General features: G+C 47.5%; 1 protein-coding gene across 5 annotated transcripts in view; it reads right to left on the reverse strand.

The window, feature by feature from the left end:
- The window catches only part of DAO (D-amino acid oxidase), a 261,261-nt gene that overhangs the window by 62,768 nt on the left and 184,448 nt on the right, over positions 1-14,045 (reverse strand). For all 5 annotated transcript variants that reach the window (XM_063913265.1, XM_063913266.1, XM_063913264.1 and 2 more), the window contains one exon: positions 2,233-2,347. In XM_063913265.1, coding sequence (XP_063769335.1) covers positions 2,233-2,347 — 115 coding nt within the window. The remainder of the gene's footprint in view (positions 1-2,232; positions 2,348-14,045) is intronic.

Here is a 14,045-nt window from a genome sequence, read left to right on the forward strand (position 1 = left end):
TACATTTCAAGATTGAGTTAAAAAAATATAGGGCCCATTTATCAATTAATTTAGGCTACTTCATACTATTGCGTATGATAAATGGTGCTTCAGGCAATCAGGAGGAGATGTAGCACTTCCTGCTTCACCTCATTACCAGCAGGAAGGAACGTGCACAAGATGTAGTAACATCTTGTCTGACGAATCGGCGATCCCCACCTAAACCCACAGCTCATCAGCTTCATGCTGACGCACTTTCTCCCTGCCCCACCGTCACCAGTGCGCATGTGCGAGATCTCGCTACTCTTGCTTGATCTCACACATAACCCAGAGCTGCATAACGTGCGCTGACACCATGTCCCTCCATATCACCACTTCATACATCTACCCATCAGCTCCTAACCGTCATGTGTTTGAAATAAGATTTATTGGCCTTCAAAGTCTTGTGTTTCTGGTTGAAGGCAGGGAGACCAGGTGATGTGGGACACTGTGGGGAATGGAGCTATGTATATGGAGACCACGTGGAGAGTGAGAAGGACCAAACAGCACAATGGAGCCGAAATGAGGATCTGGATTCTCCGCCATCACTTGGTAGTCATTCCTTGCAAAGTATGGAGTACATGCCACTGCCTGTCTTCACCTTTGTAGGTGATCGACTTGGAGAACACTGGGCTTATGGGGTACTGGTGACTCATTTATCAGTGAGTTTTAGCTATTTAACACTCGTTGCATATGATAAATAGTGCTCAAGCCATTTGGCTCCCAATTGTAATTTTTCCTAACAATGCCTGCCTTTGCCACAGGGAACCTATACAATGCAACCAAAGAACTTAATTTAGCCCCACTCTATAGAACCCCTAGAAAATGCGTGACCACCCTGTTCTTGGGCGTTTACAATGCTCTTTTGAGCATGCGCAGGGTCGGTGCTTCCACAGCTAAGCTCAGTTTGAGGCTCGACATCACATGGAAGCAATCTTGCACATGCTCAAAAGATGCCACCACTCACAGGAGCACATCAAATACTAAGGGCGGTATCCAAGTAGCCCTGATGCAATTTAAGAAGCTAAAAACTAAGGTCAATATTACGGGATCCAATTAGAGGCCATTTTTAACAGGAGAAATTGGACCTGCAATCACACAAAAACACATGGGATCGGGGATAAGTCCCCAATCCCACGTGTTATCGCGGCTTCAGCGGCTGCTTATCGGGCATTATGCTTTATGTGCATAATACCCGATAAGTGCCAGTATCAGGCGAAAAGGAAAGCCCCCGGGCGATCCTATTAGCAGTGGTGAAGTACCGCTGCTAATAGGATATCCCCCTAACAATGCTCCTTCTTTCAGCTATTTCTAGAGGTATCCGTTTGGATGGTCGACCATGTTATGGTCGACAGTCATTAGGTCAACCACTATTGGTCGACATTGACATGGTCGACACGTGAAAATGGTCGACACGTGAAAGGTCGACACGTGAAACGGTCGTCATGAGTTTTTAAAAAAAAAATTCTTTTGGGGAACTTTTCCATACTTTACGATCCATGTGGACTACGATTGGGAACGGTAATCTGTGCCGAACGCAGCGGCAGCGGATTGAGGCACCTTGCCCGAAGCACGGTGAGCAAAGTGAGCCATGCGAGGGGACGCGGTGTACTAATTGGGGTTCCCCGTTACTTTACGCAGAAAACGACACCAAAAAAAGTTTAAAAAAACTATGTCGACCTTTTCATGTGTCGACCATTTCCATGTGTCAACCATTTGTCCATGTTGACCATGCCAATGTCGACCAATAGTGGTCGACCTAATGACTGTCGACCATAACATGGTCGACCATTCATACCGGAACCATTTCCAGATCTGGTACATACAGTGAGAGACAAGATATCTCTGAGCATTTTCCATCATCGATGTCTTACACTAATAGTTCCCAAAGTTGATTTATTATTCCATAACATTCTCATGTTTACGTACTGTAGCAAATACAACAACAATCATGGAAATATATCTGTATGTTTTAAAGCCAAAGTTTATTACAGCTAATGTGAATAACGTAATGTTCCTGTATTTTCCCCACTGCCTATAATAAACATGCTTCAGTGATCTTATTGTGGAGCCCCGGAAATCTTGTCACTTATCCAGCCTGGTGGTGTACTACATGGAAATCACTGGCCTGTCTCAATAAGTGTATGTGAGAAAGCTACTGAAGATTATATGACAAGCATAAATAAAACATAGGGCATTACTGTATATACATACAGGTGCAGGCTCCTTCAGAAGATTGTATCCAGACTGCAGGAACAACCCCATGTCTTGGGCGTCCTCGGAGTGTACAAACTTTAGCAGATAGTCAAAAGTTTCCTTGTTCCATCGGCTGAAAAATATATAAAATCATTAGGTGATGAATAAAAAAAAAATATATTAATATAGAAATAACCATTTCCTCAAATAAAATACTGTAGCCAGTGCTTTTTTCCTATTAAAATAAGATTTTACTCACCGGTAAATCTATTTCTCGTAGTCCGTAGTGGATGCTGGGGACTCCGTAAGGACCATGGGGAATAGACGGGCTCCGCAGGAGACTGGGCACTCTAAGAAAGAATTAGTACTACTGGTGTGCACTGGCTCCTCCCTCTATGCCCCTCCTCCAGACCTCAGTTAAGGAAACTGTGCCCGGAAGAGCTGACATTACAAGGAAAGGATTTTGGAATCCAGGGTAAGACTCATACCAGCCACACCAATCACACCGTATAACTTGTGATAAACTTACCCAGTCAACAGTATGAACAACAACAGAGCATCAAACAATGGATGCCAACATAACATAACCCTTTATTAAGCAATAACTATATACACGTATTGCAGAAAGTCCGCACTTGGGACGGGCGCCCAGCATCCACTACGGACTACGAGAAATAGAATTACCGGTGAGTAAAATCTTATTTTCTCTAACGTCCTAGTGGATGCTGGGGACTCCGTAAGGACCATGGGGATTATACCAAAGCTCCCAAACGGCCGGGAGAGTGCGGATGACTCTGCAGCACCGAATGGGCAAACACAAGGTCCTCCTCAGCCAGGGTATCAAACTTGTAGAACTTAGCAAATGTGTTTGAACCCGACCAAGTAGCTGCTCGGCAAAGCTGTAATGCCGAGACCCCTCGGGCAGCCGCCCAAGAAGAGCACACTTTCCTTGTGGAATGGGCTTTCACTGATTTTGGATGCGGCAATCCAGCCGCAGAATGAGCCTGCTGAATCGTGTTACAGATCCAGCGAGCAATAGTTTGCTTTGAAGCAGGAGCACCCAGCTTGTTGGATGCATACAGGATAAACAGCGAGTCAGTTTTCCTGACTCCAGTCGTCCTGGCTACATAGATCTTCAAAGCCCTGACTACATCAAGCAACTTGGAATCCTCTAAGTCACGAGTAGCCGCAGGCACTACAATAGGTTGGTTCAAATGAAAAGATGACATCACCGGCAGAAATCCGTAATTCTGCCCTGTCCATATGGAAAACCAGATAAGGGCTTTTATATGACAAAGCCGCCAATTCTGACACACGCCTAGCCGAAGCTAAGGCCAATAGCATGACCACTTTCCACGTGAGATATTTTAAATCCACGGTCTTAAGTGGCTCAAACCAGTGAGATTTTAGGAAACTCAACACCACGTTAAGATCCCAAGGTGCCACTGGTGGCACAAAAGGGGGCTGAATATGCAGCACTCCCTTAACAAACGTCTGAACCTCAGGAAGTGAAGCCAGTTCCTTTTGAAAGAAAATGGAGAGGGCCGAAATCTGGACCTTTATGGACCCCAATTTTAAGCCCATAGTCACTCCTGACTGTAGGAAGTGCAGGAACCGGTCCAGCTGGAATTCCTCTGTAGGGGCCTTCCTGGCCTCACACCAAGCAACATATTTTCGCCATATACGGTGATAATGTTTTGCTGTCACATCCTTCCTAGCCTTTATTAGCGTAGGAATAACTTCATCCAGAATGCCTTTTTCCGCTAGGATCCGGCGTTCAACCGCCATGCCGTCAAACGCAGCCGCGGTAAGTCTTGGAACTGGCAGGGCCCCTGTTGCAACAGGTCCTGTCTGAGAGGCAGAGGCCATGGGTCCTCTGTGAGCATTTCTTGCAGTTCCGGGTACCAAGTCCTTCTTGGCCAATCCGGGACAATGAGTATTGTTCTCACTCCTCTTTTTCTTACGATTCTCAGCACCTTGCGTATGAGAGGAAGAGGAGGAAACACACAGACTGACTGGAACACCCACGGTGTTACTAGTGCGTCCACAGCTATCGCCTGAGGGTCTCTTGACCTGGCGCAATACCTTTGTAGCTTTTTGTTGAGGCGGGATGCCATCATGTCCACCTGTGGCAGTTCCCATCGATTTGTAATCTGTGTAAAGACTTCTTGATGAAGTACCCACTCTCCCGGGTGGAGGTCGTGCCTGCTGAGGAAGTCTGCTTCCCAGTTGTCCACTCCCGGAATGAACACTGCTGACAGTGCTTGCACGTGATTCTCCGCCCAACGAAGAATCCTGGTGGCTTCCGCCATCGCCACCCTGCTTCTTGTGCCGCCCTGGCGGTTTACATGAGCCACTGCGGTGATGTTGTCTGACTGAATCAGCACCGGTTGGTTGCGAAGCAGAGGCTCCGCTTGACTCAGGGCGTTGTATATGGCCCTTAGTTCCAGGATATTGATGTGCAGACAAGTCTCCTGACTTGACCACAACCCTTGGAAGTTTCTTCCCTGAGTGACTGCCCCCCATCCTCGGAGGCTTGCATCCGTGGTCACCAGGACCCAGTCCTGTATGCCGAACCTGCGGCCCTCGAGAAGGTGAGCACTCTGCAGCCACCACAGAAGAGACACCCTGGCCCTGGGGGATAGGGTGATCAGCCGATGCATCTGAAGATGCGATCCGGACCACTTGTCCAACAGATCCCACTGAAAGGTCCTCGCATGGAACCTGCCGAAGGGAATGGCTTCGTATGACGCCACCATCTTTCCCAGGACTCGCGTGCAGTGATGCACCGACACCTGTTTTGGTTTTAAGAGGTCTCTGACCAGAGTCACGAGCTCCTGAGCCTTCTCCGCCGGGAGAAACACCTTCTTCTGGTCCGTGTCCAGAATCATGCCCAGGAAGGGCAGACGAGTCGTAGGGATCAGCTGCGACTTTGGAATATTCAAAATCCAGCCGTGCTGTTGCAACACTTCCTGAGAGTGTGCTACGCTGATCAGCAACTGCTCTCTGGACCTCGCCTTTATGAGGAGATCGTCCAAGTATGGGATAACTGTGACACCTTGCTTTCGAAGGAGCACCATAATTTCCGCCATTACCTTGGTAAATATTCTCGGTGCCGTGGAGAGACCAAACGGCAACGTCTGGAATTGGTAATGACAGTCCTGTACCACAAATCTGAGGTACTCCTGATGAGGTGGAGAAATGGGGACATGCAGGTAAGCATCCTTTATGTCCAGAGACACCATAAAATCCCCCTCTTCCAGGCTTGCAATGACCGCTCTGAGCGATTCCATCTTGAACTTAAACCTTTTCAGGTAAATGTTCAGGGATTTTAAATTCAATATGGGTCTGACCGAACCATCCGGTTTCGGAACCACAAACATTGTGGAATAGTAACCCCTTCCCTGTTGAGGGAGGGGAACCTTTACCACCACCTGCTGGAGATATAACTTGTGAATTGCCGCTAACACTACTTCCCTTTCTATGGGGGAAGCAGGCAGGGCTGATTTTAGGTAACGGTGAAGGGGCATTACTTCGAATTCCAGCTTGTATCCCTGAGACACAATCTGTATAGCCCAGGGATCCACCTGTGAGCGAACCCACTGGTGGCTGAATTTTCGGAGACGCGCCCCCACCGCTCCCGGCTCCACCTGTGGAGCCCCAGCGTCATGCGGTGGATTTAGTGGAAGCCGGGGAGGACTTCTGTTCCTGGGAACTAGCTGTATGGTGCAGCTTCTTTCCTCTACCCCTGCCTCTGGCAAGAAAGGATGCACCTCTGACTTTCTTGCCTTTTTGTGATCGAAAGGACTGCATTTGGTAATACGGTGCTTTCTTAGGCTGTGAGGGAATATATGGCAAAAAATTTGACTTCCCAGCTGTAGCTGTGGAAACTAGGTCAGAGAGACCGTCCCCAAACAATTCCTCACCCTTATAGGGTAAAACCTCCATGTGCTTTTTAGAGTCGGCATCACCTGTCCATTGCCGCTAGGGGAGGATTCCCAGCGCATCCTGTCCGTTGGCGGGAAGGGGTACGCCATAAGTAACCTTTTGGAAATCAACACTTTCCTATCAGGAGAATCCCAAGCTTTTTCACATAACTCATTTAACTCATGTGAAGGGGGAAAAGTCACCTCTTGCTTTTTCTCCCCAAACATATAAACCCTCTTGTCAGGGACAGGGTTTACCTCTGATATGTGCAATACATCCTTCATAGCTACAATCATGTAGCGGATGGCTTTAGCCATTTTAGGCTGCAATTTTGCATCATCGCCATCGACACTGGAGTCAGAATCCGTGTCGATATCTGTGTCAACAATATGGGATAGTGGGCGCTTCTGAGACCCTGACGGCCTCTGCGCTGTAGGATCAGGCATGGGCTGAGACCCCGACTGTCCCAAGGCTTCAGCTTTATCCAACCTTTTATGCAAGGAGTTTACATTATCATTTAACACCTTCCACATATCCATCCAATCAGGTGTCGGCGCCGTCGGCGGGGACACCTCATTCATCTGCACCTGCTCTGCCTCCACATAGCCCTCCTCGGCAAACATGTCGACACAAGCGTACCGACACACCACACACACAGGGGATGCTCTATATGAGGACAGGACCCCCACAAGGCCTTTTGGAGAGACAGAGAGAGAGTATGCCAGCACACACCCCAGCGCTATATGACCCAGGAATCACACAGTAACTTAGTGTTTACCCAGTAGCTGCTATATATATGATTATTGCGCTAAATTTATGTGCCCCCCCCCTCTTTTTACCCTCTTTCTACCGTGAGTCTGCAGGGGAGAGCCTGGGGAGCTTCCTCTCAGCGGAGCTGTGGAGAGAAAATGGCGCTGGTGAGTGCTGAGGAAGAAGCCCCACCCCCTCAGCGGCGGGCTTCTGTCCCGCGATTTGGTGTAAAAAATGGCGGGGGCTCATGCATATATACAGTGCCCAGCTGTATATATGCTGCTTTTGCCAGGAGGTACTCAATTGCTGCCCAGGGCGCCCCCCCCCCCCCTGCGCCCTGCACCCTACAGTGACCGGAGTTTGTGGGTTAGTGTGGGCGCAATGGCGCACAGCTGCAGTGTTGTGCGCTACCTCATGTGAAGACAGGAGTCTTCTGCCGCCGATTTTGACGTCTTCTTGCTTCACCCGCCGTCTTCCGTCTTCTGGCTCTGCGAGGGGGACGGCGGCGCGGCTCCGGGAACGGACGACCAAGGTTAAGTTCCTGTGTTCGAACCCTCTGGAGCTAATGGTGTCCAGTAGCCTAAGAAGCGCAACCTAGCCGCAGTTAGTAGGTTTGCTTCTCTCCCCTCAGTCCCACGTAGCAGAGAGTCTGTTGCCAGCAGAAGCTCTCTGAAAATAAAAAAACCTAACTAAAATACTTTCTTAATAGCAAGCTCAGGAGAGCTCACTAAAATGCACCCAGCTCCTTCCGGGCACAGATTCTAACTGAGGTCTGGAGGAGGGGCATAGAGGGAGGAGCCAGTGCACACCAGTAGTACTAATTCTTTCTTAGAGTGTCCAGTCTCCTGCGGAGCCCGTCTATTCCCCATGGTCCTTACGGAGTCCCCAGCATCCACTAGGACGTTAGAGAAAAGTTATTAGTTAGAATTCTTTCTGAATAAAGGCCAGAATTTACGGATATTGCTTTTATCATATAAAAACCACAGGATTTATAGTGATTTGTGACCCTCTATCAGAACTGTATTGCAAAACCAGATATAAAACCCAAGACTCATTCATTGAAGCCTATGTTCAAGTCTGTAGAGCATTTATTATTTTCCTGTAAGGTACTGTAGTAGAAATGCATGCTGGATAAGATGCAACGGATGACTAGGATGATCATGTGACTTAATATAAACAATGTTTCTTCATACTACCATATTATTCATGTCCAGCAAACTACCCAATTCAAGCTCCCGCATTTCCTAATCTGGCTGTGTTTTCCCATCACACTCAGCAAGGCTTATTGGCTTTCCTTCAAAGTGGGTGGGATCAATTTTCAGAATCACTGCGTCTCACAGTGGCAGTTGTATGTTATAGCCTGACAACTGGCAACAAGTACCTCCATATTTTTGGGAAATTATTTTTATATTGCATGATGTTTTCAGTCTTTGTGCTAGATTTGTTTATCTTCTCACCGTGTGTATGGACCTTTAGTGCCTTAATAGATAAATACAGCGTAAACATTGTAAATATGTTTAAGCTGTATTTATCTATTAAGGCATTACAGGTCCATACAAACAGTGACATTCGGGCTATGCCCGAGTCTCTCTATGCGACATGGACTGTGGTCAGGATAGCAAACAAAGATGACTGTGCTTGCGATACCGATTTTGGCTAAGTGACAATTTTGACTATGCTATACACGAGATAGTCAAAATTGACTTGCCTGCACAGTCTATTTATTGCTTGTGATGCCGATCCCGCGGGACTGCGCATCGGCATCGTAAGCTGTGTACACGCGGTGCAATATGCACTAACTTTCCTTACGATTTTGACTATATAGTCAAAATCGTAAGAAAAGTTAAGTGCATATTGCACCGTGTGTACACACCTTAACTTCTTCACCACTTTAGGTGAGTTTATAAAGTTTTATTTTAGGTCATGTGTGCTTTTGGTGCTTAATGATTCCATTGTTCATGCTTCCTATCTGCTGGCACATGAATACACCTTTCATGATAAGTATACCGCTTTTTTATTGACAATGATTTGGCCTTATGTGCTCATGAAATTGCTATAAGAAATGTTTACATGTTTTTTTTTTAATATATTTGGAGTTCTGGACATCTGGTTTTTATTTGGACTATGCCGATCTACTGAATATTAGGGTATCCGGATGATAACTCAACAATGTATTGGTCGACCGTTAATAGGTCAACACCAGTGCTGCAAGTACGACGTACTGGTTAGAAATTCCCAGCCGGTACGCCGTACCGTCCACCATACCTGCATCCCGCTGGCTGCTATGTGAGGGGAAGAGAGCGCAGCGCCTCTCCTGCCCCTCAATTATCTGTGATGTCCGGTCTCTGGCGGCTACGGCGGTGTGAATCTCAATAAGGCATCGGTTTGCTAGCCAATCAGAGCTTGCAAACCGGCAGCCGCGGCTCCTGATTGACTAACGAACCGGCGTCTCATTTGAGATACCCGCCGCCAGAGACCGGACTTCACGAGCATTAAGGGACAGGAGAGGCGCGCGCTGCGCTCTCCTCCCCTCACAAAGCAGCAACAGAGACAGCGGTGAGCGGGTGGGGGGGGGGGCACTCTGGAGCAATGTATATCTGGCACTGTGGGGGTATTTGTGTATCTGGCACTGTGGGGCAATGTATATCTGACACTGTGGGGACATTTGTGTATCTGGCGCTGTGGGGCAATGTATATCTGGCGTAGTGGGGGCATTTGAGTATCTGGCGCTGTGGGGGCATTTGTGTATCTGGCACTGTGGGGGCATTTGTATATCTGGCACTGTGGGGGCATTTGTATATCTGGCACTGTGGGGGCATTTGTATATCTGGCGCTGTGAGGGCATTTGTATATCTGATGCTGTGAGGGCATTTGTGTATCTGGCACTGTGGGGGCATTTGTGTATCTGGCACTGTGGGGGCATTTGTGTATCTGGCACTGAGGGGGTATTTGTGTATCTGGCACTGTGGGGCAATGTATATCTGGCGCTGTGGGGACATTTGTGTATCTGGCACTGTGGGGCAATGTATATCTGGCGCTGTGAGGGCATTTGTATACTGTATCTGGCTCTGTGGGGGCATTTGTGTATCTGGCACTGAGGGGGCATTTGTGTATCTGGCGCTGTGGGGGCATTTGTGTATCTGGCGCTGTGGGGGCATTTGTGTATCTGGCGCTGTGGGGGCATTTGTGTATCTGACGCTGTGGGGGCATTTGTGTATCTGACGCTGTGGGGGCATTTGTGTATCTGGCGCTGTGGGGGCATTTGTGTATCTGGCGCTGTGGGGGCATTTGTGTATCTGGCGCTGTGGGGGCAATGTATATCTGGCACTGTGGGGGCATTTGTGTATCTGGCGCTGTGGGGGCATTTGTGTATCTGACGCTGTGGGGGCATTTGTGTATCTGGCGCTGTGGGGGCATTTGTGTATCTGGCGCTGTGGGGGCATTTGTGTATCTGGCGCTGTGGGGGCAATGTATATCTGGCGCTGTGGGGGCATTTGTGTATCTGGCGCTGTGGGGGCATTTGTGTATCTGACGCTGTGGGGGCATTTGTGTATCTGGCACTGTGGGGGCATTTGTGTATCTGGCACTGAGGGGGTATTTGTGTATCTGGCACTGTGGGGCAATGTATATCTGGCGCTGTGGGGACATTTGTGTATCTGGCACTGTGGGGCAATGTATATCTGGCGCTGTGAGGGCATTTGTATACTGTATCTGGCTCTGTGGGGGCATTTGTGTATCTGGCACTGTGGGGGCATTTGTGTATCTGGCGCTGTGGGGGCATTTGTGTATCTGGCGCTGTGGGGGCATTTGTGTATCTGACGCTGTAGGGGCATTTGTGTATCTGACGCTGTGGGGGCATTTGTGTATCTGGCGCTGTGGGGGCATTTGTGTATCTGGCGCTGTGGGGGCAATGTATATCTGGCGCTGTGGGGGCATTTGTGTATCTGGCGCTGTGGGGGGCATTTGTGTATCTGGCACTGTGGGTGCATTTGTATATCTGGCGCTGTGGGGGCATTTGTATATCTTGTCAAAGTCAGAAAAATATCACGATGCACACTGCCATATTTGCACCTCATATGTGTCCCTGCTGCGCATGCGTGCGCTCTCCCGTGCGTGCGCATACTCGCTGTTGCGGGCACCCGCAGGCGCACGGTATGCGCATTTACGGTAGAGATTGTATGCGTCTAGCGGGCGACTCTTTCGTTACATATTTTCACCATATAATGTATTTTGTAGATTATGGTCCCTTTGATAGAATCTGAAAGTTTGGTTAATGTAGAATGTTCATGGACGGAGAAATCCCTCTTTGTTTGATACGAAGGGTCAGACAGGAGTAATACAGTGGTGTTTAGTATCCATCGGAAGAGTATTTAATTAGCAATATTCCGGTGTTGGTTTGAAACAGATTAATCGCTCGTGCGAATAGTTATGGACATAAGAAGTTTATGTCCATTTACTATTATTTGCACTTACTTATCCATGCGGCGGGAAACCTAGTTTCCCACCCACCTGAGCAGTTGGAAATTGTCACAGCCCACCTGTATGAATCAACCTATGACCTTTTGTTATAATGCGAGGAGGAATTCCTGTGTCCAATGAACAATGAGATTGTAGGGACCATTGAATTGTATTGTGTGTGTGGGGCATAAATAGACAAGCCGATCACATCCAGCTCTCACTCTTCAACGGTTCTCATTGCTGATAATCGGGAGCTGGATGTCCAGAGGCGCATGCGATCGTTCCCCTTTGTGCGTAAGTTATTCTCCGCAATCATATTGTCTTTCTTGTTATTGTGGGCCATATCTCTCTCTCTCTCTTCTCTTTCTCTCTCGTTTCTCTTATATAGTTATTGTACTGATATTGTATTTCACGTGTAGTTTTCTGGTTAGTTAGTCTATGTTATAATGTAGTGTATGACTTGTATTGTATTATTCTTTTTGCAAGTATAACATATTCATAAGGCGTTAGACCCTAAGCCCGGTAGTTGTGTGTTCATTATAGTGTTAAGTATTCTCAGAGCGTCGGTGACGCTCGAACAGCTTTTAAGTTAATAAGGTTACACTGTGTTGCATCTACACCCTATCTCTACACTAAGGTTTTACTGCATATTACATTGTTTATGGTTTAGATATAAAGGTTTAACATTGTGAGCGTCTGCGCCGCTGGTGATCTCCTCGTGGTCCCGAGCGTCCGCTACGCTATAGCGAACCATTACGTTAGTCAGCAGCCAATAGCGTGCCTGCCTGTGATCTCTTGGCCGTGAGCGAACGTGACGCTTGAGCGTCTCGACCACGGCTAAGCGATTGTTACACAACGTGCGTACCTTTACGGTACTTCATACGTCAATAGCGTACAGTGTTCTTAGGCCTCTTAAAGGGTTTTAAATAAGATAAATATTCAGCTTTATCAATTGGCGGCTCGTCCTTCCTTCACATATCTCTGCTAGGTAATTTCAGCAGACATTATCGATCAGCAAAGGGCGGGAGATCATATTCTTCGCAGTGCTGACGGGATAAGCGTCTGCTTCGCTTAGTAAAGGGTGCTGAGGGAATCCGGAACCGGAGGTAAGAACAACACGCTAGTGTCTTTTAAAACTGTTTATTTCTGTCTTGCGTACGCACGCACATATCTGCATTTCTTTTTCATTCGTGTATTTTCATATATCACTCTCCTGTTTGCCATTTTATAATTGATAAAACGTGCTAAGAGAGATTTGTCGCTATTTCATAGTAAGTGTAAAAGTAATATATTAAGGGATAAAGTGTAAAGCACACACGCAGCTCTACCTAAAGGTACAAGGAGAGATTGGTGTGGGGTTCAGTAGAGGATCGAGGATCATCTACATTGATAAACGTGTACATTGTGTTACGGTGGACATTGGTTTTGTGTACACGTGTCTCTAACAAAGGGCTGAGACTCGCGTACGCAAAGGCCGACGCACGCAGCGTAAATTACGCAACGGAGCGTCTGGGTACGCCCACGTAACTCAAGTCACACGATAGTGTTGATTTTCAACAGGCGATAAATAGCGCAACAGGCGATAAATAGCACAACAGGCGATAAATAGCGCAACAGGCGATAAATAGCGCAAAACGCGATAAATAACATCTGGGTTAAAGAAAATTTCTGCGCAGAAATAGAAATAGAAACAAAAGTGTACATGTGGTGAGTGAGTGTTTGCAATTATATAAGTTTTACAATTTTGGGGATTGAACCACAGAAATCATCGAGTTCTCGTGAAAGTACATACGTGTAAGTGACATGCACGGTGGCTAGGGAGGCATCCCTTGTTAAACATATAAAGAGCATTAGAGTGTAGCAGACCAGGAGGTCATACTGTAACAGACCAGGAGGTCGCATAACAGACCAGGAGGTCCAGGTACAGCAGACAAGGAAGTCCGCTATAGAGTCAAGTAGCCCAACACCAAGAAGGGTTGGAGCGGAACCCATATAGGCCATAAAGCTCAGGCTGAAGGAATTCGCAGCTGTTGAATGTCGATTCCACTGGTCGCTCCGTACATAAGATTAGTTGCTTATGTACTGAACGATTGTACCGCACGTAATTGTGTGCATTAGTTAGTCTGACCAGTACCATTTGTGTACGAACCCGGTCATAAACACTATTTGTACATTCTGACGTGATTTGTGTCATTTTTTATTTTTAAAAGGGAAGTTCGCTGGTCACTCAGGAATTATCCAACAACCCCACAGTTACTGGAAAGGGTTAATGCTCTGCGGATCACACCCACATGTTCCAGTAAACAAAGGTTCATAGGGGCCCTAGGTCGAGTACGCCAGCGCTAAAGCAGTGTGTGGGCGTATTGGTCGGCGTGGGCGAGTGAGTGGGGTACTCGGTAAACCGCCACCGTCAGCCTATCGTGAACATTTTGGTTTTTTGTAAGGGTTCGCTGAAGACCCTGATATAAAGGTCAGAGGTAGAGCAAGCAACTCCTGCAAATTATGGGGGCCAGTTGTTCAGGAAGGGGGCGATCAACCTCGGTTCGGGTTGATTTAGTGAACCGACCAATCGGGTCGGCAAGGTACGTAATGTGTGAAAAATACGGCTCACACACAGAAGTTTTATGTGATGAATGGGAAAGAATGACAATGCATGACGGGGAGAAATTCCCAAGAGTAGGCAGCTTTAGCCCAGA

This window comes from Pseudophryne corroboree, chromosome 1 (genome assembly GCF_028390025.1).
Source record: "Pseudophryne corroboree isolate aPseCor3 chromosome 1, aPseCor3.hap2, whole genome shotgun sequence".
Taxonomy (NCBI): domain Eukaryota; kingdom Metazoa; phylum Chordata; class Amphibia; order Anura; family Myobatrachidae; genus Pseudophryne; species Pseudophryne corroboree.